At 33.7% G+C, this 26,864-nt stretch overlaps 3 protein-coding genes and 3 pseudogenes across 4 annotated transcripts; 1 reads left to right on the top strand and 5 right to left on the bottom strand.

Annotated features, from left to right (window-relative positions):
- Window positions 1-1,536: 1,536 nt before the first annotated feature.
- LOC149518592 (17.6 kDa class II heat shock protein pseudogene) lies at window positions 1,537-2,299 on the bottom strand (annotated as a pseudogene).
- Window positions 2,300-3,731: 1,432 nt separating this feature from the next.
- On the bottom strand, window positions 3,732-5,638 carry LOC111285084 (ankyrin repeat-containing protein BDA1-like). Its single transcript, XM_022874326.2, has 2 exons — window positions 4,887-5,638; window positions 3,732-4,690 (listed from the first exon to the last, which is right to left on the bottom strand). Exons 1-2 carry the CDS (start codon window positions 5,511-5,513, stop codon window positions 3,848-3,850), a joined length of 1,470 nt encoding a protein of 489 aa, XP_022730061.2. The 5' UTR covers window positions 5,514-5,638; the 3' UTR covers window positions 3,732-3,847.
- Window positions 5,639-8,384: 2,746 nt separating this feature from the next.
- On the bottom strand, window positions 8,385-12,448 carry LOC111284476 (uncharacterized; annotated as a pseudogene).
- Window positions 12,449-14,128: 1,680 nt separating this feature from the next.
- Window positions 14,129-16,356, top strand: LOC111285211 (uncharacterized). Its single transcript, XM_022874530.2, has one exon. It carries the CDS (start codon window positions 15,021-15,023, stop codon window positions 16,077-16,079), a length of 1,059 nt encoding a protein of 352 aa, XP_022730265.1. The 5' UTR covers window positions 14,129-15,020; the 3' UTR covers window positions 16,080-16,356.
- A 3,967-nt stretch (window positions 16,357-20,323) lies between these two features.
- LOC111285222 (PHD finger protein ALFIN-LIKE 4-like) lies at window positions 20,324-25,767 on the bottom strand. 2 transcript variants are annotated; one of them, XM_022874545.2, is made up of 5 exons: window positions 23,144-25,767; window positions 22,970-23,002; window positions 22,005-22,233; window positions 21,166-21,298; window positions 20,324-20,833 (listed from the first exon to the last, which is right to left on the bottom strand). In XM_022874545.2, the coding sequence occupies exons 1-5, from the start codon at window positions 23,619-23,621 to the stop codon at window positions 20,564-20,566; spliced, it is 1,143 nt and encodes a 380-aa protein (XP_022730280.1). In that variant the 5' UTR covers window positions 23,622-25,767; the 3' UTR covers window positions 20,324-20,563. The 2 variants fall into 2 exon arrangements, with proteins under 2 accessions (XP_022730280.1, XP_022730281.1); XM_022874546.2 differs by having other exon boundaries at window positions 20,792-20,918.
- On the bottom strand, window positions 23,961-26,117 carry LOC111284477 (uncharacterized; annotated as a pseudogene).
- Window positions 26,118-26,864: the final 747 nt, after the last annotated feature.

Raw genomic sequence — 26,864 nt, forward strand, 5'->3', positions numbered from 1 at the left:
TCTAGAACATTCAACTTTGATACTACTTGTTAGAGATCACCATAGCTTTGATATTACTTGTTAGAAATTACCACAGCTCTGATACCACTTGTTAGGCAAAAAAGTTTCAATCCAATCACACTAGCAAAAACATAATCAAATAATTAATCAATCACATAAGATATAGTAATTTAACATGATTAGGTCTAACTGACCTACGTCCACAAGTAAAAAAAATTCACTAATTGTAGAGAATTACAAACATATAAATCATATAAATTATTCAACAATTAATACCCATAGACGAATCGCCTCTAGTCCTATGAAGTATTCTTAACTCAAATAAACATATATCTATATATACTTATGTACTTATACCTATGTGAATTTTCTCAATCTCTTATAATTCACTCTGACATACACACCTATACCTATGTGATCCTCTCAGTATCCTATAATCCACTCTAACATTCAAACATATACACTCATAAGATGTAAATCTCTAATAATTTTATAGAGTGTCATCTCATAAAACTTTATAACTTTCTTACATCTTTTTTTTTATATACTTAATCTTATAAATTTCATCTATTTATAAACATACAAAATTATTAAGAATCCTTTTTTCTTTTAAAATTTTTCTTCTACAAGTTAAACTTATCTATCAAGAATCTCTTTTCTTTTAGAATTCTTCTTTTATAAGTTTTTTTATTCATCAAACAATATTTAATTAATCTCAAACAAATCTTTTATAAGATTTAAATCACTATTCTCAATAAACTATAGCCTCTGTGATTTTCACATGTTATTGGCTATAGTCCTACAGAATGTTAAGTTTAGATCCAAAATACTACTGGTGAGTGAGCATAACATTTTGTGGTCCCATGTTTTAGGCCCATGTAAGTCCAACCAAGACAATTGTTTCCTTCCCATTTTCATTTAGATTTTTTTTTTGTCTAAGATTCTTCGGTGTTCGATAACTAATTTGGATCTTAATTAATTCAAAGTTGAGCTAAGTCGAACTTCATAAAAGGGATAAGTTCTTCCAAGCCTGTTTTTTTCATTTATAAGATTCAAAACTAAAACCTTACTTAAGAATAATTGAATTTCTTATTATTCGAATCAATAGATGTTAATTTTATTTAAATATTTTTTTAAACGATATTACCATATCTATCTAAAGATATTGGTAACCAATATAATCAAGTATTGAATAAACTTCATAAATCATAGTAATTTTTTTGAGGAAACATAACTCATAATCTTAAGTCTTTTGGTTGTTTGTAATTGTTTCAAAAGTTGATGTCCAATGTCTGTCGTTCAACTTCTAACACAACTCGGGCCAAACCAGAATATTAACTGTGATTTATTGATGAAAGTTATAAAGTGGAGATCATTTTGGAATTTCAAGTTGCTGTCGGGCAATTCATATAATAAGTTGATATATTAAACCGACTTTGTTACACAATATGTCCTTTAACTCATAGGTACTTTGGTAGAAGAAAGGAAGAAACAGATGAAAGAGAAGGAAATTAAAAGACAATGGCTCCAATAAGATACAAAGAAATACACTTCGGTCTTTATTCTATATATTCATAAACTTCAAAACTCACACAACCAAGTACAAACTAAAAGAAACACACACTTGTCTTTAACAAGTTTTGCAAATCAAGCATGACTTATAAACCATATTGCTCATGCAACTTTGACTTCAATGGTCTTAGGCTGTTTAGGTTCAGGTGGAGGCAGCTTCTCCACAGTCAGTCTCAAAACCCCATCCTGACAAATTGCAGATATCTTATCCATATTTGCATTTTCAGGCAATGCGAACTTCCTCATGAACTTTCCAACCTTTCTTTCCATCCTCACATACTTGACCCCTTCTTTCTCATCTTGTTCTTTCTCACGCTTTCGCTCCCCACTCACCACAAGAACGTTGTCGTTTTCCACCTGGACCTTGATCTCATTGTAACTAATGCCAGGCATGTCGACAATGAATACGTAGGATGTTGGGTACTGTATCACGTCCGCTGGCGTAGCTGCCATGGCCTGTGCATCTCTAACGTAGGCCCTAGATGGGTTGTTTCGGGACTTCTCCTGCTCCTCTGGGATGTCAAGCATGTTTTCCAGGATCGTTAAAAGTGGAGAATCGAAGCCAAAGTTCCTCAAATCCATGATTCAAGCTCTAGAAATGTAGAAGAAGAAAACAAAAATCAAAGAAGGGATGTAGGAAGAGGCTTAGATGTGTAACGCAGTAAGTTTTAAGTTGATTTGAAAGTGATTCGAAAGGTGCAGAGCTGATTTGTATATATAGGAGACAAGCAGGAGAGGCGAGAGTTCTAGAGATTAATCAATGCAGATAGAAAATTTCGTAATTGGTCTCCTTAATGCCCTATCTAGAATTCTGAAGAAACAAATGAAAGTTCTGTAATTTTCTTTTATTTTTTAATCCTTATTTTGGGTCATTATCAATAATTCCGGGGCCCGTTTTGCCTGGCAAGATAATAGGCTTTGGATCTTTGCTGTTGTTGCTAAAAGAGCCCAATTTTTTGTTGGGCCAAGCTTGACCAGCCTATGGTCCATCCCATCCCGTCCGTCATGATCAAATTGCGGCAAAGAGGCGTTTCAGTTCTCTGTTTTTCCTTTCTATTTTACTTCACCTGGAGAGAAAGGACAAACAGACTCAATCGGAGGGTGCTTACTACTACATGAGATAATTAGAGAAGCATTGCTGCCATTTTTGCAAGACAGGTTGGGTGGTCTCAAGCTATTAACATGTTTCAAAATGATCCTGTTAATGTTGTTTCCTGTCACAATTGGTGAGTGGGATGTTGATTGTTAATTTACTTTGGTCAGTTTAGTTTGTTTTTTGCTTTGCATTTCCTGCTCTTGAGGTTCCGTTCCTTGTTCTAGTCGCACGTGGTCGTTATACTCTCTCTTCAAAATTGATTTATTAGAATATGCAGCATCAACGTTTTTATATTTTAATGACTCTTCTTTCATGTCCAATATAAGATTAAAATATTTTGTTTATTCTCTTTAAAAGGATTCACGTGATATTCTTTCTCATCCAATCTCATAACGCAATCTCATAACGCCTGATCATCCTATTTATCTCTCATTGAATCATTTGAAGTGAGTTAAACGATTAAAAGCTTACTCTGATATTATTTATCACACAATTATTATCTTCTCTTTTTAAAATCGATTTTTCAATACGTGCCATATCAACATTTTTATACCTCAATAATTATTTTTTTTATGTTCGATGTTGGATTAATGTATCTTACTTATTCTTCCTTTAAACGCTTGATGTGACACTAACAGGTTGCCTCCTAACCCTAAACCCCACATTTATCCCCCAAAAAGAAAAACACATAGTTATTAGGCTACTCGTTTCAGTTGGATATGAATTACCAGTTTCTTATTGTTAATTGAATCATCCTAAACCATATACCAAACTGTATTAGCAGAAACCATTTGTGTAACTTGAAAAATTCTTAAATCACCCAATTATCTATTCAGAGTTCTGAGTCTGACCCGCAGACTCTATGGCTCAATATCTGTGAAAAAAAAATCTTTTCCACCGTACTTTTGAGAATGAACAAGCAAAAGCTAGATGGTTTAGGCTTTGATCTTTTGAATTACACATTTATAATACCAAAAAAAAAAGGCCCCTGATAATAATAATGTTGACAAAACATGACAGCAAAAATTACATCAGTGAAATTCTATTATTACATCAGAGATAATCTTAAATGCTGATTGAATCATCTTTCCACTTGGATTTTCAATTGCAAATGAAGATTTGATGGTGTTTAATTTAAGCTAACCTCCCAAATTACTTTCATTTTTTTCTCACTGGTCATCACTCATCATTCTCTTCATCCTCTACATAAAGTGAATACTCTTCCTCCTTTTGCTTGATGTAACCGTACTTTCTAAGCAACCATAAGATCATCCGAATGACATTACCTACAAAAACGAGTCCCATCATCCCCAGCCATATTATTAGTGAAATTCTGGTCACATGAAACAGCATAGTTCTCACTTGTCTTGGTGTTATTTCTATCAATGCAACAAAATAGGTAGAAGTAAACGCTGCGATTGCTAGCCACATAATCACCATCTGAATCCACATGAACCTGCGTCGTTTCATAGGTAGTCCACTGATGAGTAACAAAATTACGCTCAATGATGCAAGGAAAGCGATTGTGTTCATTATCATGAACGCCTCATATTGTCTTGGATCAGTATAGGCCATTACAGACAAGCCTGCTTTGTGTGGATTCTCTGCAGGGTTGCCATCAGAATCAACCGAGTAATCATCTTGCCATACACCACCAGGTGGCGATAATGACGCTTGAAAGGCCACAGTTGCAAGCAACGATGCTACAACCATTAATGCACTTCGTTTTCTTCCCAACCAATCAGTATGCTTACGTTTCTCAACCACCGGCTTGGAATCAGTTTCCTTAAGAATTAGTGGCTGTACCTGTATTGGGGGCACAACTTCGACAATATCCTGATTATTGGCAATGGACTGAGCCTTACTTATCATTCTTGAAGCTCCAGCTTTCTGTAGGCAATCTTTAATTTCCATATCTCTTAAATCCCTTTGACTATGTAATAAAAGATCCAGGGCGGTGAAGCCATTTGCATTTCGAGCATTTACTTCTATCTTGGTATCAGTGAGTAAATATTTTATCATCTGCAAAATTTCGTAGTTCTTACATATTAGAGATTCATCATAGACTTTCCAGACTTCCTAGTTATTCCTTAAGTTCGCCGGATTTAGGGTTAATTTGTCCTATTAAATTTCCACATGTTTAGTCAATTTGGAGTGAAGTTGTTACCTTATTTTATCACAGTGTTCTTGCAAGAAAAAACAAGTAGGCAAAGCATACCTCTAACTGTTTCCTGGCCACAGCTATATGCAGGACAGAGTTCCCTTCAGAATCTCTCCAATTCACAAACTGGTCATCTTTTCTCACAGATTCTACCAAAACCTTCAATGCTCCTAAACGATTGTTCTTCACAGCTAAGTGGAGTCCACTCTCTCCTCCACCGGTCAACGCCCGAGTCGCCTCCGGTCTGACTTGGATCAACTCGTTTAATACCTCAACTCGACCCTTGATCGCACCAAGATGCAGGGGAGTCTTACCATCACGATCCTTGGCCAAACACATGTCAGGGTTCACCAACAACAATTCTTTCACTATTTCCACGCACCCTTTTGCTGCTGCCACGTGAAGAGGTGAATAACCATGGATGTTTAATTCTGTTGCAAGCTCTGGCTTTTGAGTCAATAGCTGTTTGGCAAAAGCGGAGTGACCAAGAAGAACTGCTATGTGTAAAGGTGTGTCCGAAAGAGATGAGGGGGCTTTTTTGAGGATATCAGGGTCTTCTTGGAGCAGCTCAAGGAGTGAGGTAACTGATCCTTTCATGGCTGCTTCGTTGAGCCTTTTCTGTCTTGCTATCTCTCTTAGGTTTTCTTCTTCTTTCTCCTCATCCAACAAGCTCATTAGTTTCATTTTTTCTATCAAATTGCGACGCAAAAAAAAAAAACCTGTGCAGATCGTTTATTTTTCTTGTTCTGGGCTTACAAATGAGAAACAGTGCGGCCAATGGTGGGACAAGCGACATTGACTTGTGAGCTTTGAATTGATATTACCAAGGAAAAGGATTTTGCCAAACTATATTTTTCTTTTTATAATCCTTGCTGCAGCCTTCATCTTTGACTTTGAAACATTTGAGTTCAAATGCTCTAACGAAATATTAATATAGACATATAGTCATATTTTTCCTTTTAAAAATGAAAAAAAAAAAAAAAGACGTCCCAACTCTTTCATCTTCTCTTCAATTTTAAAATACATAGAATAGAATTATCAAATTTAATTTATAAAATAAAAGTTGAAAAGGACTTTTTTTTTTTTTTGAATGAATAAAATTTGATCTTTTCAATAATCATGTAATATTGATTTTAATTATAGCTGCTCATCATTTTTAAAATAACTATTTTTTTAATTCTAAAAGTATGAATGAATAATATATAGGTTATATAACGGGGTCCAAAGTAAAATTAGTACTATATAATTTCATAATCTAATACATATTCAATAATGAAATTTACTATGTTTAATCTAATGAAATTTTCAATAATATATATGTTATGGTTTCCGTCCACTTCTAGAAGCATTGACAGTCAAGAACTAAACGGGAAAACACCACACCTCGGAAATATTTGAGAAATTTAGCCAATCTGAAAAAGTAGAAAAAGCTTCAATTCGACGAGGACTATGATAATGTTTATATCATCTAAGAAAACAAGGATTGCCAGCTGAAAACTTCGAATCCGTTTCCCCAAATCTCTGTCCCCTTCATCTTTCACCAATGAATTCAAGACAATAGAAAAGTTCCTACTCCTTTGACATTTCTCGATGGATCTGTTGCAAGGATGGTAGTTAGCCTTTCCTACTAGCTTATTTTTTCTCGTTCTAGAATCAGGTTTTTGCTTGTGGATCAATATATGGTCGATTGACTCCTGAAAAATTCAACTAATTGGTTCAATAGGAAAGGAATAAGACTAATTATCTTGGATTTGAACAGGGATATACAGTTTATGGGTAATGGAAAAAGAACCCCATTTCAAACACCCTCCAAAATTGATGATCATATAATTTCAGATTAATAAAGTTATAGCGAGAAGAGGTTTTCAATCACGTCAAGAGTATCTAGCGTTAGCAATGTGGGTTCCAGCCCATAGGCCATGGGCTTTTCAACTTAATGTGAAAACAAAGCCCTAAATAATAAAAAAGAGGGGGCTGCGTTTTTTGTGAAACAAGTGTGGTAACGCCGAAAAAAGAAAAAGAAAAATCCAAAAAAAAATTTTTTTGATTGAACGAAAGCCGATTTATAGTTCGATTGAATTAAAATTTTATTAATAGATTTATGATTCAAAATTTTATATTTTAGACAATGATTATGTTTGAAACTCTTTAAAAATAAATTTAGAGTGTATTTGTTGAATTATTTATTTTATGAGAATTTTTTAATTATCTTTAATTATTGATTAATTCTAATTTTAGTTAGAGGAAAACTTTGAATATATATTATTTGATAGTAGAGATTTTTTTTGTGGTTTGTAATTTTTTTCTTTACATTGGAGGGTTTTTCATATAAATTTAGGTATACTTTTATTTTTATTGCATTGTTGATTGTTATTAATTATTGTAGATTTATTACGATATATTATTTTTATGTTATTGTATTTATTACTTCAGACCCAACATTATTTTTGTTATTGTGTTTGTTACTTCAGACTCAACAAGTGGTATTAAAATGATAGTTATTTTGAGATATCAACACAGAAGCAAACTAAGATAAAAGTAAATTCTATTTCAGATCATTGAAGGTGATATAGGTTAATGATAAAATTGACGGTATCAAATTATTCAATTTAGAAGCTTATGATAGAATATTACTTACACTGTAAAGATTTGTATAAGTTGGTATTGGATGATTCGACCAAACTAGCAAATACGAAAGATGAAAATTAGAATAAGTTAGGCAAAAAGTGTGGAGACCCACACCCAACTTGAAAGGTATTATCCATTTTGATCCAAAGGTCTCAGAGTTTTATCAAAAAAAGAGTCTCATAAATTTGAGTTTTAGATATATATATATATATCATTATTTATCCATACATTATTCTAATGTAGGATTTTGGGTGTTACAATATTTTTCATTTTTAAACCTTGATGTCCCTGGCAAACCGAGTCTAACCACAGGACTAAGATCATATCAGACGTTAGAATTCTAAATGTGTTTTTTCATCGTATACCACTTAGTGACTCTCATAATGTAGCATTTAGTTTTCACTTACTGGTGATCGCTCTAATATCATTTGTAAAGACTGCACCAAACCTGAGAAGTATTGTTTGCTTTAACCCGAATGTCTCATGATTTTATCTCACAAGACGCCTCGCAGATTTAGTTTTCGATCTCTATATATATCATTATTTATTCACACATTCTTTAATTTGTGATTGAGAGCAATACAAAAAGATACTGACTATAATCAGAAAATAAATTGATATCAACGTGTTTCATTATATCATGTAATGTAGGATACAGATACTCATATTATTTAAGAAAAATTAACAACATTGTAAAAGAAAAAAATAAGCATAAATAAAATTATGTTTATTAAAAAGCTTACAACTTTATAGTACAAAGAATAACGATCGATTATAAAGCATATGAAGTTAATAGACGTGACTAACCTTTGATCTGCCACCAATCTCCCTTCTAACAATACTATTAAAACTCAAATCTGTAACCTTGACTTTAATACCAAAAGAAACTGCAGGTTGTTTATAAGGTAATGTCAGGATTGAAATGAAGGAGAGAATTAAACAAAAAAAATTCTGATTATAATCACATTATTTGTCTTTCAGCAAACTATCTAGTTAAATGGTTTTCAAACAACATGTACGGAATATATACAACTCAAACGCCTCGAAAATCTAATAAAATTACCTCAAAACATGGTCAAACTGAAGGTGGATGCAGCTGCTACATCTAATCCTGGTGATTTAGATTTGGGCGGTCGTTGCAGGGACAGTGATGGTTCTTGGGTTTTTGGTTTTACAAGAAGTGGATGGGGTTCTGTTACCAAGGCTGATATTTATGCCATCTCTACTGGTTTAAATCTGGTTTGTGCGCATGGATGCCGACGAGTCCTAGTGGAATTAGGGTCTCCTTATTGGCTCTACAGAAAATTTTGCGGCTGATTCAGGATAATGATCCTCTATACCAAGTCATTCAGGATTGCAAGCAACTTATTCAGTTGGACTGGGATTGCTCTATTGCTCGAGAAGCCAATTCCTTCTGCTCATCTTCCAATTACATTAATAGAGACGTACTACTAATTGATAAGAGGATTAGAATTCAGCATTGATCGCAAGCGGGAATGGTCGGTACACTAACGGTGGCGGTGGTTTTCTCTTTTTCCCCAGCACATTTTCAACTCTCTCGGACAAAACTTGCCGAGAGGCGAATGGTTTGCCCCAGAAGAAGAGTCATCACCCTAATCCACACCTTGAGAGCATATTCAAGCACGCGAGTGACGTTTAGCTGCTCCTTTTTTGGGGTAAAAACAAGAAGTGAAACTCTGTATGTAATGGCCATGGATGTGATTGCAATCCACACAATCACTGTTAACATCCACATGAAAAGTCTTCGCTTGAAAGGTAACCCAGAAATCAGCAACAAGATTATGCTTAATGATGCAATGAAACTTATTGTGTTGTAAGAAAGGTACTGAGTGTAATAGCTATGGTTCTTATCTGCTATTATTGAAGTTCCTGCCATGTGAGATTCTGTTCCATTGTTGTCTTGGGAAGTTCCTGTCGAGTAATCTTGCCAGAGACTACCAGGAGGGGTTAATCCAGCTTGCAAAGCCACTGTTGCCAGCGGAGCCAGCATTATATATGTGGGGGCAAATATTTTAAATTAATTTAAATTTTTTTTATTGAAATATAACTTAATTTTAAAAATTACAAATAAAATTAGCATTTATAATATTTTTTATAAATGAAAAAAATTGTTTTGCAATATAAATAATATTTGCATAATTAATTATATGATTTTTAATGAATATAACCTAAACACTATTTAGATAAATTATTTATGATAATAGACACGCACACACATATATATAGATATATTAATTTAATAAAATTTTACTTACAAAATTTTTAAAAATAAATATACTATGTGAAAAAATGAAATAAAAATTAACATGTCTTATTATTTACTTTTACTATATTTAGTTTTATCATTTACTTTTAATAAACAAATATATTTGATTTTTATTTATTATAATTTGAAAAATAAAAATTTATTCTTTTCTCACATACAATGAAAAGATGAATGAAAATGATTATTTATTTTATGCAAGCTTCATATCTCATTATCCCTATAAGATCAACTTGTATCAATCTAAACAAATCATTATAAGAAATTAAAAATTTAACAATTTCAAACTCTCTAAAAGTATTTTATTTTATTTTTTACAAACTTGAAAATTATATAAATATATATATATATATATTATAATGATATTGAGTAGCACTCAAAGTGTTAATGTTCAATTATTAGATAAATAATGAAAAATTTCATGTATGACCCTTAACTTAGTGGGGGGCAAATATGATCACAAAGATTTTCTATAAGCATAAAATTTTAAATTTTGAAAACTTTTGCTAGTTTTTATAATAAACCCAAAAGATTTTATGAACTCAGTGGGGACGACTGCCCCACATGCTTCTGTCATGAATTTAAGGAAGAGTCTTGAATCTCACATCGAACATAATAAGAGGGTCACTAGGGTATAAAAAGGTTCACACCACCTCTTCATTGTAAGACGCTTTTTGTAGGATAAAATCGTGAGGTCATGAGGACCAGACGGACAATACCTCACAAGGGTGTGAATCGTGACAGTTAGGCTGATCTGAGATGTCGGATGAGTGGATGCTCGGATTCTAGAGTCGCGCAAGTTCGAAGCTTAAGTTTCGACCCGTGACAAGTGGTATCAAAGCTAGCCCTAAACCGTTTGATCCACGCCAAGCACCTCGAGGGAAGTAGGCAGGGTGACCATCTTCTGTGATAAGAGCGTCACAAGGATGTCGGATGAGTGGATACTCGGGTTCTAGAGTCACGCAGGTTTGAAGCTTAAGTTTCGACCCGTGACAAGTGGTATCAAAGCTAGCCCTAAACCGTTCGATCCATGCCAAGCGCCTCGAGGAAGGTAGGCAGGGTGGTCAGCTTTCGTGATAAGAGCGTCACGAGTTTGAGTGCAGGAGAATGTCACGGACCTAAGGATGAGTCATGAATCCCACATCGAACATAACAGGAGGCTTACTGGGGTATAAAAAGGTTCACACCACCTCTTTCTTGTGAGGTGTTTTTTATAAGATAAAATCGTGATGTTAAGGGGGTCAGAGCGGACAATATCTCACAAGGGTGTGAACCGTAGCAGTTAAGTTAATCTGGGACGTTGGATGAGTGGATGTCCGGATCTCAAAATCGTGCGAGTTCGAAGCTTAAATCTCGACTCGTGACACTTCTACGTAGATCCGTCCTTGATTGTTGCAATTAGTGATGCCACTACCATCGATGCATCTCGCTTTCTAGCAAGCCAATCTGCCTTATTGATAGTTTTTTGCACGTTGTGATATCCTGTGGCTGGTGCGTTGGTTGAAATAATTTGAGCAATTAGAGGTTTTGCCTTTGTTTTCAATCCTCCTATTCTAGTTCCTGAATGTGAAATATCTGCGGCTCTTAGTGCTCCAGCATCTCGTAAGGACTCAGCTATGTCAAAGTCTTTCAAGCCTCTCTTACTATGATCAAGAACGTCCAAAGCAGTAAAACCATTTGCATTTAGACCATTCACTTCAACGCTTGTATTGAAAAGCGAAAATTTTATTGTCTGCACATTTGTTATCATTACTAAATGATTAGTTACAGCACCAGTAAAACAGAAAGAAGCCTAAATTCCTCTGCATTCTTAATAGCTACATAGGCAATTGATTAGTTTATAGATTAAATGTAATTGGCTAAACCAAATGAAAGGGGAAAAATAATAAAAGGCAACAAGGCTTGGAGATGATATGCAGTTTGATCCAATCCATTCCTCAATTTGTTTGTAAGCAACCGCTAGATGCAAGACCGTCATTCCATAATCGTCTTTAGCATTCACAATTTCATGGTCATCCATTACTTCAATCACTAGCTTCAGAGACTCAAATTGTCCGTACTTCACGCACAAATGCAATATGGTCTCTCCCCAAGACACGGTGACCTAAGCTGCTTGTGGTCTGGCACGGACTAGCTCCTTTAAAACGTCAACCTGGCCCTTTATGGCCGCAAGAGGAAGAGGGTTTCTTTCTTCTATGTCACGAGCCAGACACATGTCAAGGTTAACAAATAGCAATGCTTTGACTATTTTAACATACCCTTTTGCCGAAGCTAAGTGAAGAGCTGATGAACCCCTTGAATCGGATTCTTTGGTAAACTCTGGCTTTCTATGTATAATCTCCTTCACAAAATCTGTAGGTCCAAGCATTGCAGCTACATGCAAAGGAGTCTTAGTGGTATAATTAACGAGCACTCCGTCCAGAAGCAAGCGATCCTGTTGAATTTAACTCTAAGAAACTAGTTACACTCCCTTCTTCTGCTGCTTCGTAAAGCTTGCTTTCCAACATTCTTGCCATTTTTTGTTGTCGGATGGATGATCAGGCAAAAGGTGCAGAAGACGGGACAAGTAGTCCTGGCGGCTGGCGTTGGTTAAATATTTATAAGATGAGAGAGTTTTTAAGTCCAATTTTGTTTGATAGTTTCTTGTTGATGTCCGCAAAACCGTTGTATAAGTTTATAAAAATAGTGCTTATATTGTAAGAAACATGCCATTGGGGAGTCTACAGTGAAGGGATTATCTCTTAAGTCCAATATTATAATGGTAGACAACTCCAACACTCTAACTTTGTTGAATCTTTGCTCATAAAACGATTTTTTATCACAATTATTGTCCTAAACACATGCTTTCATGGGGCAGGCGGCCAAATTTTATTGAATTGTCAAGTAAAATATTCTCATTGGTTGGTATTTAAATTGACTAATGACATCAACATATCAATAATTCAAACTGAACAATTCTGACGTAAGAAAAAAATTCCAACTAGGCGGAATTGATTTCTTCTCACAAGGCGAAATAGAAGCACTGACTTAATAACACAAGTATGATTGCTCAGTTTTTATCTTACAGCCAAATGGATTGCTACCACAGCTCACAGTTCAATGTATAGAAACACTTATATAGCAGTTTTTGGGGAATCAAAATGCCAAAAATAATGAGTTATTCATATTCCAGGTTTAATAGAAACTTGAAAGGCTAAACAAGAAGACTTGCAGAATTGCAGTGGACAATCAAATGGTGCCTAAGGTGTCTATCACATCAATGTTACATATATGTATAGCTTAAACCTCCTTCAGCAATGAGAATCGATAAGGTCATGCACTACACCACATACAAGAAGACAATTGAAAGAAACCTTTCAGGCATCCCATACGTCTTGTCTCTGCGAAGAAAGGGGTAAAAGAAACAGGGTACGGGTTCTTATGAAAAGGAGTGAGCTTAGCATGGCAATATAGTGGGACAGCTCTTTCAGCTCTCATAGGAAATAATATTTACACAAATGTGAATACAGATAAATTGAAGATGACTAGGATATGGTGCATTGTTTGATCTGTTCCACAGTTTGTCTCTCTCATATATGCACACACGTTTGAGTGGTAGGGTGCAGCGTTGCTGGTCTTTTATGTTTTTACAAATTGAACTAATAAGAATTTATCAATAACTTGTCAGGTATTATAATTATAACTTAAAAACTTGAAAAATGATTTAAATAATTTGCATAGTTTACACATTCAGATGTTTGTTCCATTTAATTAAAAAAATTATTATTTATCTCATTAATTTTATTTCAAATATTTATACTTTTGATATGACATAATTATACAATCTTTCAACTTCACCTTCAAAATATTTTTTCATACCATTTCAATATAAAATCCCTCTTGCATCCGCACCAATATCTTTACAATCAAAATAATACTTCATTCTTATCTCAAATCAACCAGAACAATTTTTTTTTAATACAATTAAAAATAAATTCACAGATTTGAAAAAAAATAATTAATTGATCTAAAATCAAAAAGAGTTACAGAACAATCACTTTTTCAACCGAATTTCATTTCATTAGATATAATTTTTCATTTACTTTCACCCTATTTTGATCTTATTCCTCAAAGAGTAACTAATTTTTTTTTATCCTTACTTTTATAATCCAAAATACAAACATTTTATTCCAGATCTTATTTATGAATTAATTAATTTATTCATAAATTTTTAAAATTTATTTTTGAATTTATTCAATAATATAAAAATATGAGATAAAATTTATCTCTCTTTTATCACTTGTGAAAATATACGACGAGTGAACTCAGAACTAGTAATGGGTATAGCTCTTGACAAAAAGGATGACCCAAAATAAAAAAAGCAGCCCAACCCATGGATGTTAGGTGTAGCTGTGCTGTTTTCAAGAATTCATGTCGATGGAAGGACAGTTTAGAGATGCAAATGATGAACTGAAGAGATCACCCACAGATAAGTTGGAAATCAGAGGGTAGCAACAGTCCAGCTGCTTGAACCAACTGAACCTTGAAACCAGGCTAACCGATAGTTCCGCAAAACCCTTTGCTAAAATCCATAACTTTGTCTTCTTTCCTCTCTAACGTTAAATCTCTCTTTTTCACTCTCCCTCACTTCTCTCTTTCCACTTCCTTCTTATTAACACAATCCATTTCGCTTTCTGTGAAACCCTCCTAAAACCCATTTCTTTTTGCCCTTGTTTAAGATTCTTTGACTCTATCTCTCTTTATTATTACCCAGTTGCCTACTGACAAAAGATGAAGCCTTGAAGATGTTGCAAAGACTTGGTTTTTTTCTGGTAAGAATCAAAAATAAAAATATGGGGTTTTTGCATAGTGAGTAAATGTTCGACTTATTTCTGATGATCCACGTTCGCTCACAAATTTGACTGCGCAAAAGGAAAAACCCGCGAAACCTTTTTTTTTTTTTTAGGTTTTATACCTAATACTAACAAAAAAGTCTTCATTTTTCCTTTCCTTTTCTGCATAGACTTCCTGATTTTGTACAGTCCAAATACTTAAAAGACTAAAAACCCTCATAAATTTTAATTTTCTTTGCCTTCTGATCATCTTCTCCACTCATGCGAATTTGTAGCTTTAATTGTATGGAAAACGCAAATAGCTGGAGTTTTATTTTACTTGAGCGGAGTTGGTTTATATAGAGTTTTGAATAGGATTTGAGGTGGGTGCTGATTAATTTTGTTGAAAGGATAACAAAAAACAGATTTTAGTTAGTTGAACTAAAACAGTTTACAGAAGTGGCGAAAATGAGTTTAAGTGCAGCCGAGGATGATTCAGGGTCGGAGATTCATATACCGGCAGATATAGATTGGCATATGCTTGACAAATCCAAGTTCTTTTTATTTGGTGCTGCTTTATTTTCAGGTTTATCAGCTGCTCTTTACCCTATAGTTGTCTTGAAAACTAGGCAACAAGTTTCATCTTCTCAAATTTCTTGCTTTAAAATGTCTTCCTCTATTATGAGATATGAAGGATTGAGAGGATTCTATAGGGGTTTTGGTACCTCTTTGATGGGGACAATCCCAGCTCGAGCCCTTTACATGGGAGCCCTTGAGGTTACCAAGAGCAGTGTTGGCACTGCAACTGTTAGTTTAGGATTTTCAGATACTACAGCAACTGCTATAGCTAGTGCTGCTGCTGGCTTGAGTTCAGCTATGGCTGCACAACTTGTTTGGACCCCAATTGATGTTGTGAGCCAAAGACTTATGGTTCAAGGCTACAACAATAGTAATAGTAGCAAAAATGTAAATCCAAATGTGAATTCTTGTAGATATAGAAATGGTCTTGATGCGTTTAGGAAAATTCTGTATGCAGATGGCCCTAAAGGATTTTATAGGGGATTTGGGATCTCAATATTGACATATGCACCATCTAATGCGGTTTGGTGGGCTTCTTACTCTGTCGCACACAAGCTCATATGGGGTAGTTTTGGTTGCTCTATGAGTAAAAAGGATGAGGGTGGTGTGATTGGGGGATCTGGTTTTAGGCCTGATTCAAAGACCTTGGTGTTAGTCCAAGGGTTAAGTGCGGCCATGGCTAGTGGCGTTTCAGCTTTAATCACTATGCCACTTGACACCATCAAGACTAGATTACAGGTTCTGGATAGAGAAGAGAATGGGATAAGAAAACCTTTGACGGTTTTGCAGACAATGCGGAATTTGGTTAAAGAAGGCGGATTCACAGCTTGTTACAGGGGATTGGGACCAAGGTGGGCATCAATGTCTATGTCTGCAACAACCATGGTCACTACCTATGAGCTCTTGAAACGGTTATCAACTAAGAGCAAAGAGAGCTTGACATCGTGAATAGGGCGGGTGACCGAAAAACAGAATGTTTCTCACACTTGAGATGCTTTTTGTTACCTTATTCCCTGTTGGCTTTAATCGGCCTGCTTAGTAAGAGGGGTTACTCATTGTAAACGTTTCTTTTCTTGTTTTGGCCTTTTAATGATGAGGATCACCTGCGTGTCAATGTAAAAGGTGTATGAAGCATTTCTTCATCTTGGTCACTCTGTAATAATGTATCTTCCATGTTCTCAATCTGTCATAATTCAATCCTTTACTACTCCAAAGTTTGGTTTGATTTTTCTTTTAATCCCCTTGAACTTTGCAATCTCAGTCATGACAGAGTAGAAGTCTTTGGATAAATTCTTATGATGATTGAAAAAGAATACATATTCTTTGAATGAATGCTTGTGCTATGAATTGACTTTGTAGCACCTCTTAATGCGTTTTGAGTCATCTCTTATCATTGAAAGATGGGTGACTTATGTCCATTTCTTGCTTAAGCGAATATATTTTCGGACCAAAGTGTTTCACTTTGCAAACCATGTTAATGTATTTCAATGTGATATGAACTCATTTAGGAATATCAATCTTATTCTTATCTAATAGGGTGCTGACATTTTATTTGAATAGGGATGGAGATAATAGAGATAGAAATGGGTATTATATCATGGGTATGTGATGCAAATAGATATAATTTTAAATTTTTATTAGATAGGAAGATGAAGATAGATAAGAAAACATTCTTCTCTTATTTGTATTTTACATATATATTTATATATATTTAGTAAATAAATTTTTTATTAAATAATATAAGTTATTGTTTTAAATTAATTAGAATTAATATATTTTTATTGAAAAAATATATATTAATATATCTATTTATAAAAAATTACTTAAATATATAAGATAAAAATAAAAAAGATAAAAAAAAATAATATATAAGATAAAAATATAAAGATAAAAAAATAAATCTTGGTATTTATTTTTTTTAAGTTATAGGTATGATAATTATTTATATCTATTAAATATCTAAAAAGATGTAAATTAAGATAAATTTAAATAAAAAATTATTTGATATATTGATAGTGAAATTTTTTAATTTCACAAGCGAAACTAAAATAATAACACATGTTTCATTTATTTTTTTAAATTAATTTTTTAAAATATATAAAAGATATATGTTACCGTTTTAATCTCGTTTGTAAAATCAAAAAAATTTATTATAAATGTATTAAATAATTTTTTAATTTAAAATATTTATTAAATATGAATATAATATAAAAATTCAAAGATGTGAAGGAAAAATATTTTGTTTTATTTATAACTTAAGTATTAACATCCCTAAATTCATTGTGACGTTTAGGGGATTAGTTGATGTAAGAAGTTCTATCTATGCCTTCTTGCCTTTTAGCCTTGTTATTCTATTTCCATTTACGAAGCATATAAATGGGACTACACATCGAGAAAAGGTGAATAGGCTTTGTTCACTAGAAAACTTGAAAAGATAGACAAAATTTGGATAGAAAAAGGTAATACTTAAAGCTTCCCACTTTGGGTCATATAACGTATTTTAGACTAAAAAACGAAGTAAATCATCCAAAGATTGGGCAGTGAACTTGTTTTTGTATGCAAACAATAAATAACCTGCACTCCGCATAAGAGAGCTACAGGTGAAAATACGTAAAACAAATTACTGCCAAGGCATTCTCAGCTGGGCGAGACGAGGATTTATATGCTGAAATAAGGTGCTCTTAACACTTTTAAAAATTGATTTAGAAATTCTTTTAAACACTTTTAAATTTATTTGTCGTTAATAAAATTAATAAATTTATTAATTTTTTATATATAATATGAACGAACATTTTAGAAAAATTTTAAATCTGCCTCTGAACAAGTCATCTTTGAAAGTAACAGGAAAATCACATGCCTCGTCACTGAATAACACGCATGGGTTTAAATAATGGCTAAAAGTTCAAACTATCCCCAACATTTTTCTAGTCCATTTTTCACTGTCTCTCGTGTGCCTCACCTTTTTTTTTTTTTTTTTTTGGCCTTTTGGGTACGCACGTACCTGAACTCTTTCCCTTTCATATTTTAAACTCTGTTATCACTCATCGATCCAGACCATAGATTCGTAGGAAAAACTTTCGCCTCCTTCACTTATCCTGGAAGTGCATTAAAGTAATTATCAGTACTCCTATCAATCTATCATATCTAAGTGGTGTTTAATAAATTTGTGTTGACTTCAAATTTTGTGTGCTGACATTTTTCTTTTTGTAACAACAATATATATATATATATATATATCTGGGTGCTCTCGGTAGGGTTTCGTTCTGACAGCATTAATGTAAAGTCATGATGGACTCACTGGGTGAGGACAAAGGGGAGACAGGAGCACATTACAAAAGTTCAATCCCACCTTCTCATTTCTCAGACACATTGCAAAAGTATTTTCACTGAATAAACATAGTACATCACTTTTTTGTTTTTGGGAAAAAAGGTATAGGAGGAAGGAGTTTACTTTATCTTTAAAGTTAGCATAAGTGTCTATTTACAAGAAAATTCATATATTTTTTGAGATTCTTTAAATTTATAAATTATTTATTAATAAAAAATAATAAAAATTTAAATTTGAGTTCTTTTAGTTTACATTTAAATTTTAAATTTTAACTAGTTACCTTAAACCTGTAGATAATACATAACTCTTCACTACTTAAATGGGCAAAAAATCGTATAGTTTAACGCAAAATTTTCCATCTGCATCGATAGATGAAAAGCACTAAAAGAAGCAATCGTTGGCGGCAACGGACAGAAAAATGATTAGCATGATGAGGCAGGCAGCTTTGGCCTTTATGTAGAGGAGATGAACTTTTCCTTTCTTTTCTTTTTTTTTTTTTAATTGGGAGTTTGAGTCACACAATTAGAGGGATGAAAAACCAGGGGCTGATGAGAAAACCCATTTGCCCGATGGATTTACAATGGACCATCCAGCAGTTGCCATTATTAAGATTGTGTATGGACCAGGCAAGCAGAAACAACTGGCCAACCCACTACTCTATTGGCCAGTCTGATTTTCATCCACAACAGCTACATTTGCCTGAGAGATAATGAAACAGCTGAGATTGAAGCCAATTTGAGCACCACTTCTCCCGCAAAAGAGTGAGATCTAAAACAAAATGCAAAAGGAATTGAGGGCATTTGTGGATAACAGTCAAGTGTAATTTTGGCTAATAACTCATTTCTGTAGTTTCAGTTATTACATTGAGAGCTACACAGAAAACTTGATGATGGCACGCAAATGAAACCAAGTTTCAATTATCTCCAAAAAAAAAGAAAAAGAAACCAAGTTTTAGCCTTTACATACTCAAAACACCCACCGTTGTATTCACTTTTCATCCGTATTTTATTCTGGAATTGCAGTTACAATTTGCACAGTAGAACCCTTTTTTCTTTTGTATTTTTCTGTTTGGGAGACAATGGATTTACGATGTCCAATGATACTGACAAACAAAGGCTCAGACATGGAAGTCATGTGCCTTTCATGGTGGATAAAGCGTCTCAATCAAAAAACAATTTATAGTATATATTAGTAGTATTTTTATTACATTGGCATTGTCTTTAATCTTATTATCCTTTCGCTAAATGGTAATAGTCTTTGGTTGAACAGAGAAATATGGTGAGAAAGGACAAAAGCTTTCCTCATCGATTGTTTGTCATTGACCCAAGTGCAGAAGCAAAGGTGGGGGGAAAGCTTAGGATGAAAATGACAAATTAAATGGCCGGTTTTAGTTGTTCATAAATATTTTACTACACTTTCCTTTTCTTTTTGTTTAGGGAAAAACAGAGTCTTGCAAAACCACTGGGCCCAAGACCCATCTCTTAGCAGGCCGTGCTGGGCTGAACGTCTCTCATTCTGCCCACACCGTTTTGCACCTGCCCCAAACAAGGAAACCATGTAGTACAGACAATTCCTATTTTTCTTCATTGTTTTTATTTTTACATGTACTAGTTTATGCCTTTATGGTAAGCACGTGATGACTTCTATTTTAAACAGGGAACAAATAAAAATTAATAATTAAGGATAAGATGGTTAATTTAATAAATTATCAAAGGTTTATATCTTTAATAATTGCACTTTTGAAATTCCTCATTTTATATATTTTTATTATATATAATAAATATTGAAATGATAAAGCATTACCCTTCTGAAGCTTATAGAATACAAAAGGAAATGAAGTTGCATGCATATGATGACAAGAAGATTCAAACATAAAACAAGTCTACCTTCCAATGACTGAAAGAAAATGATTCTCAACCTGATTATAGATATCCTATTTCATAATCAAATTAAACAGCAAGTTCACGACCTACACATAAAAGCCATGACAGGTTTCATAGATTAAAGGACACATTGACTAAGAACAAACTTGAATACATGATCTACCAGACAGTTAGCAGTCCACAATAACAGAGTTCACATAAGAGCCACCAACCAGCCATCATCAAGGCCTTGCTCTCTTGTTGCTGCAAGATGGGCATTTGTACTGCTTAATATGCTCTGCCCTTGCTGGTGTTATCTTGACGCACTTTCCGTGGAACCATTTCTCACAGATATCACAGCAAATCCAGAATTCATCAGAGGCATAATTCTCTCCACAAGCCCCACATAATGTATCTCCATGCTCCTCGTCATCTTCATCTTCCATACCATCATCATCCTCATCCTTTGATGCTGCTGCCTTTGAATATTTGGGCTGAGATTCAGAACCTCGCTGCATTTTTTCAAACACAAAGGGAAAAGAATATCTACTTTATAAGGTCCCCTTGAAATTGTAAAGTTATTTCCCTCTTTCGGCTCTGCTATCAGCACAAGGAGAATGAACTTTGCAGAAATATTGATGTAACAACCCAAAATGCCAACTTAATTTGGTCAGCTTTATGTCTAAAAGAATTATACTTCCACTATTAGAGTTTTTACTAAGCCGTAAGCCCTCGTCAAATTATGAGAATAATGTAATATTATGTTTTAGCTCCAACCTTAACCCTAAACTTCACACAGATTAACATTTAATGAAACAGCTAAGCAATAAAAGATTTTCAATACCTTAGAGTTTGATTTAAATTTGTTGCTGCTATGGTTTGAAACTGAAGATTTCTCCTTTGTTTGTTTCTTAGCTGCTCCTGTCACAACTTCAAATATTGTCGGAAGATCATTTATCATATTGAAAAGGCGTTTCCTGTATCACATTAACCAGCATGGTATTATCTTGGAAAATATGTAGCTCAAAATATAGCATGCTTGTTACGGTCACATGCAAATCCAGTACAGAGCATCCCAATGTATGCAAGCTCACTCATGCAAATCTAGTATTATATTATTTACCCATACACTGTAAGTTCTTCAAAATGAGGCCTAAATTAAGCATCAGAACAATCATACTTTGGATGACAACTAGAAGGACTTCAGAATTACATTAACACCTGGCTTCAGCATTTTTGCAAAGAAATTAAACTTGTCAATCCAATAAATTTACAAGGAAAACCTTATAAATAGGTATTTAAATCAAATTACTTAATGGGGCTTCCAAACCAAGTAGCAAATTCTAGCCAAATTAAATAAGTTTTAGTAATGTACTAAATTTAACAATAAAAGAGGATCTCTTTACAAAAAGAGTTTTTCACCTAAGTGAAAAAGATAGCATGCAAAATTTTTATGATAAACGTAAAATGTGCAGTATAAAAATCTTAATAAATAACAAAACACAAAAACTGCAAAAGACTCAAACCGATTATTCGGCTGAACTCAAGTCAAGTTGGGTTGGTGTGAATGCCTACCAAGTAACTTAGCTTATTTATACCTACAAAAAGTATTAGCTTATTTACAACTACAATGTGTATGTAACGCCAAATCAGGGGATGACACTCGGGCAAGGAGAAAAATACCTATCAGCTTTATCAAATCCAAACCTAGCACCAAAATAGAATGCCACAGAAAGTAACCACGCGTCACTGTGTACAGCAACCAAAGACAACCAGTCCTTTTCTTGCATCCCATCTCTGGCAAAGTTAATACCCAGTGCAGGCTCCGGAAGCTCTGGAGGCACCTCTTCAGCAGGTAAATTTACCTCCCACTGCTCATTGGGAAATCCATAAAGGCAAAGATTCTCCTTTTCTGTAATCAAAAGTTTAGAATTTTAGTTAACTCATTCAATTTTATGCATCTAGAACCTAACAAGGTAGAACGAGTAAATGAATAAGGCAACCACACTGAGTTTATTGCATTTGCATTCATCGATTTGCATCTAATTTAAAATGAACATGTTTTTTATCCAAAATCAAAGCATTCTAAAAAACCAATAAGCATCAAATAATGACCACAATATTAAACTTGCCTGTCAATCAAAAAATTGCCAAATAAAGAAAGAATTTTTTCACACCAACTTTTAAAAATGTACAGTTATTTAAAGAAAAAGACTCTACATTTGTAATGGAAAACCGGAGGAAGAACAAAAATAATGTTGAAATTATTAAATCTATCACACCTGAACATACAGATCTCTTAGCTCAAACTACTCACTTTATTTTAAAAGGGAAAGTTCAATTTGACAAGAAAATGGTAGCCCAATAATTGAATAATTTTTCTTCAGGGCATAAACTTAAACAATAATAAGCTATAACAGTAAACACCATTCCATGCACTAAAATTCACTTCATTTATACTAAACTTTAAACTACTCCAATTACTTGGTTCGAATTTTCAGTTTAATTTATATATAAAAAAACCTTGAAAATAAAAATTGTAACTTCAATTCTCCAGCTAAATCATTCGCCAACAAAACAAAGCTGGGTATAAAAACTCAACAATTAATTCTCCATGAAAATTGAAAAAAAAAAAAAAAACGCAGTACCTGGATCGCACTGCTGGTAAAACTCTTCCACATCTGCAACCACCACCACACCCAAAAAGTAATTAAACAAAAAAATTTAAGGGATGAGGAAAAAAGGTGGTTAAGAAGATGAAAACCAAGTATGAGAAAAGAGTAGTTTAAAAAATAAAAATAAAAAAGAGTGAAAAGTATTACCAGTAGTAAGGGCTTTAATCATGCCAGCTCGACGACCCTTGAAATCTCGAAAGACTTCTTCGACTGTACGTGGGTTGTACGAAGCACCGCCGTCCATAACCCAAAACTGATTCTTTTCTTTCTTTTTTCTTTTTCCTCCTTCTGTTTCAAATAGAGCTCTTTTCGGTTTTGGAGAGTGGGGATCGAGAAGCAGAGAGAAAGAGAGAGGAAAAGGAGGGAAAACAAAGATTTGCGAAAAAAAAAATTGTTTTAGTTTAAGCCTTTCTCTCTCTCTGGTTGTGGAGGGAGAAACAAGGAAAGACAGAGATGTGAGAGAATTTGGAAAGAAAATGTGATTTTCAATTAAGCGGATTTGATAATAGAGAGAAGAATCCGTGACCCAGGCTTTCAGGTATTTTAGCCCATACGAACAAATTAAAAAAAAACAAAACCCAAAACTAGAAAATGTCAACGAGGGATGGTTTCCTCTTAAACCCATTTAGATTTTGACACATCATTCAAGACAGGCCCAAGGGCTGGTTGTGGGCCCATAACTTGTGTGTTTGTCTGGTTATCATAATGGACTGTGGCACACCGACATAAGAATTTAAAAAGGGCTGGATTTGGATTCTGCTCTTTGATTGTTGGTATAGAATTAAACTAGGTAGGAGGGAATTACCAAAAAATACAAGATAAGAGGGTTTATGGGAAATTCCATCTCATTTGAGCCAATGCTCAAGGTGGAATGGTGAACCAATTGAAATGCCAGCCAAATACAAGTTAAAGGGCTAATGCTGGTTCTGCATCTTGTCTATGGTGGACAAACAAATTGAGCAAGTTATGGCTTGAAGGCATGTCTCTCATTGCTTAACATTTTAGCGATTGTACAAAGGTTGTCACCAACATAGGCAAGTTCATCTCAGCAATGTCAGAAATACAAATACTGCTCCCACCGGATGAATATCAAATCTAATTACATGTCCACCAAAAGTGGTCAAGGCTTCACAGGAAATACTTGCAATTTTGCAGTTTGCTAAAGCCTGCAATTCAGCTAACAAGGTACAGAGTAGGTCCCAACAGAAACCAAAGTTGCATTCTAATTCTCAAGTGAACATACCTTTCATGCTTTCCACCCTCAAGAACTCTCTTCTCCTCTATGTTCCTTACTTGAGCCTTGAGTTATTTGCAGATGCTTATCTAAGACTCTTCTATAACTATCCCTTTCAACTGATGGGCATGTCCTACAAATGTCCTCAAAAATTTTTTCAGCCATAACAATCAGCCCTTTTGCACACAACATTTTGACAAATTTTGAGAAACTCTCCAAACTGATGAGATAACTCTTACCAATCATTTCATTAAAAACTTGCACTGCCGTTTCTTCATTTCCATCCACACTGTATCCCTCAAATATGCAACTGTACATTCTGGCATCAGTAAGAATACCATTTTGAAGCATGTCTTCGAGAAGGTATTTAACCCCTTGCATCCTACCTCCAGCCCTACAAAGACCATATATCACGGTTTTATATGACAAGAAATTTGGCGTGCAACCTATTTGTGGCATCTGTTTTGGAAGCAAAACAGCTCTATCAAGCTCCCCTAACTCCACGAGAGTCCTAAACACTGAATTGAAACTAGAAAAATTCGGATTAATGCCTCTTCCATGCATTCCCTTCAGAAGCAAAATTGCTTCATCATGCTTCCTCAATTTGCAATACTCATTCACAACAACTATATATGCTTTTGCATCCAAATCCATATTACAACTGTCCGTCCACCTAAAATATTCAATGGCTTCTTTAGAACTCCCCATAACACAAAGCCCCTTTAATATACTCAAGTGAGTTGCAGTATTATCCTTCACTCCATTCAACCTCATCTGGTATATCATCTTCCTTCCCTCACCAACTTCCCCTTCGAGACACAAAGCATATATAATAGCATTATAGGTGAATACATCAGGCAAGTAACCCCCTTTCACCATCTTATCCAGATACTTCATTGCAGCTTCAAATTCTCCTTTTTTGCAATACCCATCAATCAACGTAGTGTAAGTTACAGCATCGGGGCAAGCAATCCACCTCAGCAATCATCTTAACAAAAAGGACACCTGCACTCCCCATATCACCCTTCTTACAAAACCCGTTAATCATAGTATTAAAAGTAATCAAATTTGGCTTCCTAACTCATTTCGTCAAACACCTTTTTTGCACTCTCAACCATCCCCATTTTACACAAACCCCTTATCAATATAGTATAGGAAGATACATCAGGACGAACAAAACCCTCCTTCACAACATTATCAAACAAGGTCTTGACGAAATTTATATTATTAGTCTTAACTAAAACACCCAGAATTGCATTAAACGAAAACAGGCAGTTATTTTTCCCAAAGTATTTTGCCTTGTTAAAACAGAAGATAGCAGCATTGATATTACCTTTATCCCCATAGGCCTTGATGATTTTGCTAACGAAGAAATCTGAGAGCTTTTGAGATTTTTCAAGGAGTGGGAAAGGAGGAGATTTGTGGTGGCTTTATTACATTCCTTATCGTGGGTATAATTTTTAGGATTTGGGTTTGGATTTGATCGCCAGTTGACGAAGAAGAGAGCATGGCAAGGGTTGGTTTGTTTGTTGATTGCTTTGCGATAAAATTAAAAATAGTAATAAAATTTTTTATAATTATAATTAAAAAAATTAATTAAAATTTTATATTGACTTGATTTTATTGAAATTAATATTTGAATTAAACTGAAATTACGATAAGCTTAATTTCCAAACGGCTAGTAAGTTTGGGTCTAGGAAAGGTGAGAAGCGGTTTAGAGGTGCTGAACCGAGTTTTTTGAGGTCGGGGGTTTGTGGGTTTAGAGTTTGGAGAAGGGAGGTTATGAAGTTGACAATAGGGGTGACATCCGCCAGCGCTTGTGAAGAGTTGAAAATGACTCTGGATGATGGCAGTGCCATTGGTGATGAACTGGTAACTGGTTTTACTGATCTTTCGGGCACTGAAGTCGTTTATTCATTTGAATCAGTACTATATTCTGCACTGTGCAGTGTGATGCTACTCTTAGCCTTTAATAAAAAAAAATTAAAAAGAAAAAATTTACGTACTCTTCGTTTGAATAATTAAAATTAATAAAATAAATAAATAAATAAAATTTTAACAATTATTTTTTAAATAAAAAGTGAAAAAAAATAATTTATTTTAATAATTTTTTCAATTATAATATTTTATTTCTTGTAATTTTAAAATATTTATAGATCTTAATATGTTTGTTATTTTATTTGATTTTATCATTACTGTTATATTAATAATTTTTAATCAAGTGAAACATAAAAATGTTTTATAAACATGAATTAATAGATGATTGTGAGTTAGTTTGACATTTCATAAATTTAAAAAAATATTTATTTATATTTAATAATTTATTAAAATTAAATCATCAAAAAATTATTAAAAAATATGAAATTTACTTAAAAAAAGAGATGATTTTGAAAAAATTATAAGATGATTATGATGTGGTTATTTTTTTATTAAATTTTAAATATTAATAAAAAATAAATATAATAATCTTTTTATAAAAATAAGAAACTTTCAACTTTCTTTTTCTTAATTTTTCCTCTAAATTGAGATACTAAAAAATAAGAATTATAAGTAAAACCAAAGATTCTTGAATTTTTAATTTTTTTTAAATTAAAAATTTATCCAAACAATTTTTTTTTTTATTTCTATTAATTT

The sequence above is a fragment of the Durio zibethinus genome, chromosome 6, assembly GCF_047325235.1.
Source record: "Durio zibethinus cultivar Kanyao isolate XHJ-2024 chromosome 6, ASM4732523v1, whole genome shotgun sequence".
Lineage (NCBI taxonomy): Eukaryota > Viridiplantae > Streptophyta > Magnoliopsida > Malvales > Malvaceae > Durio > Durio zibethinus.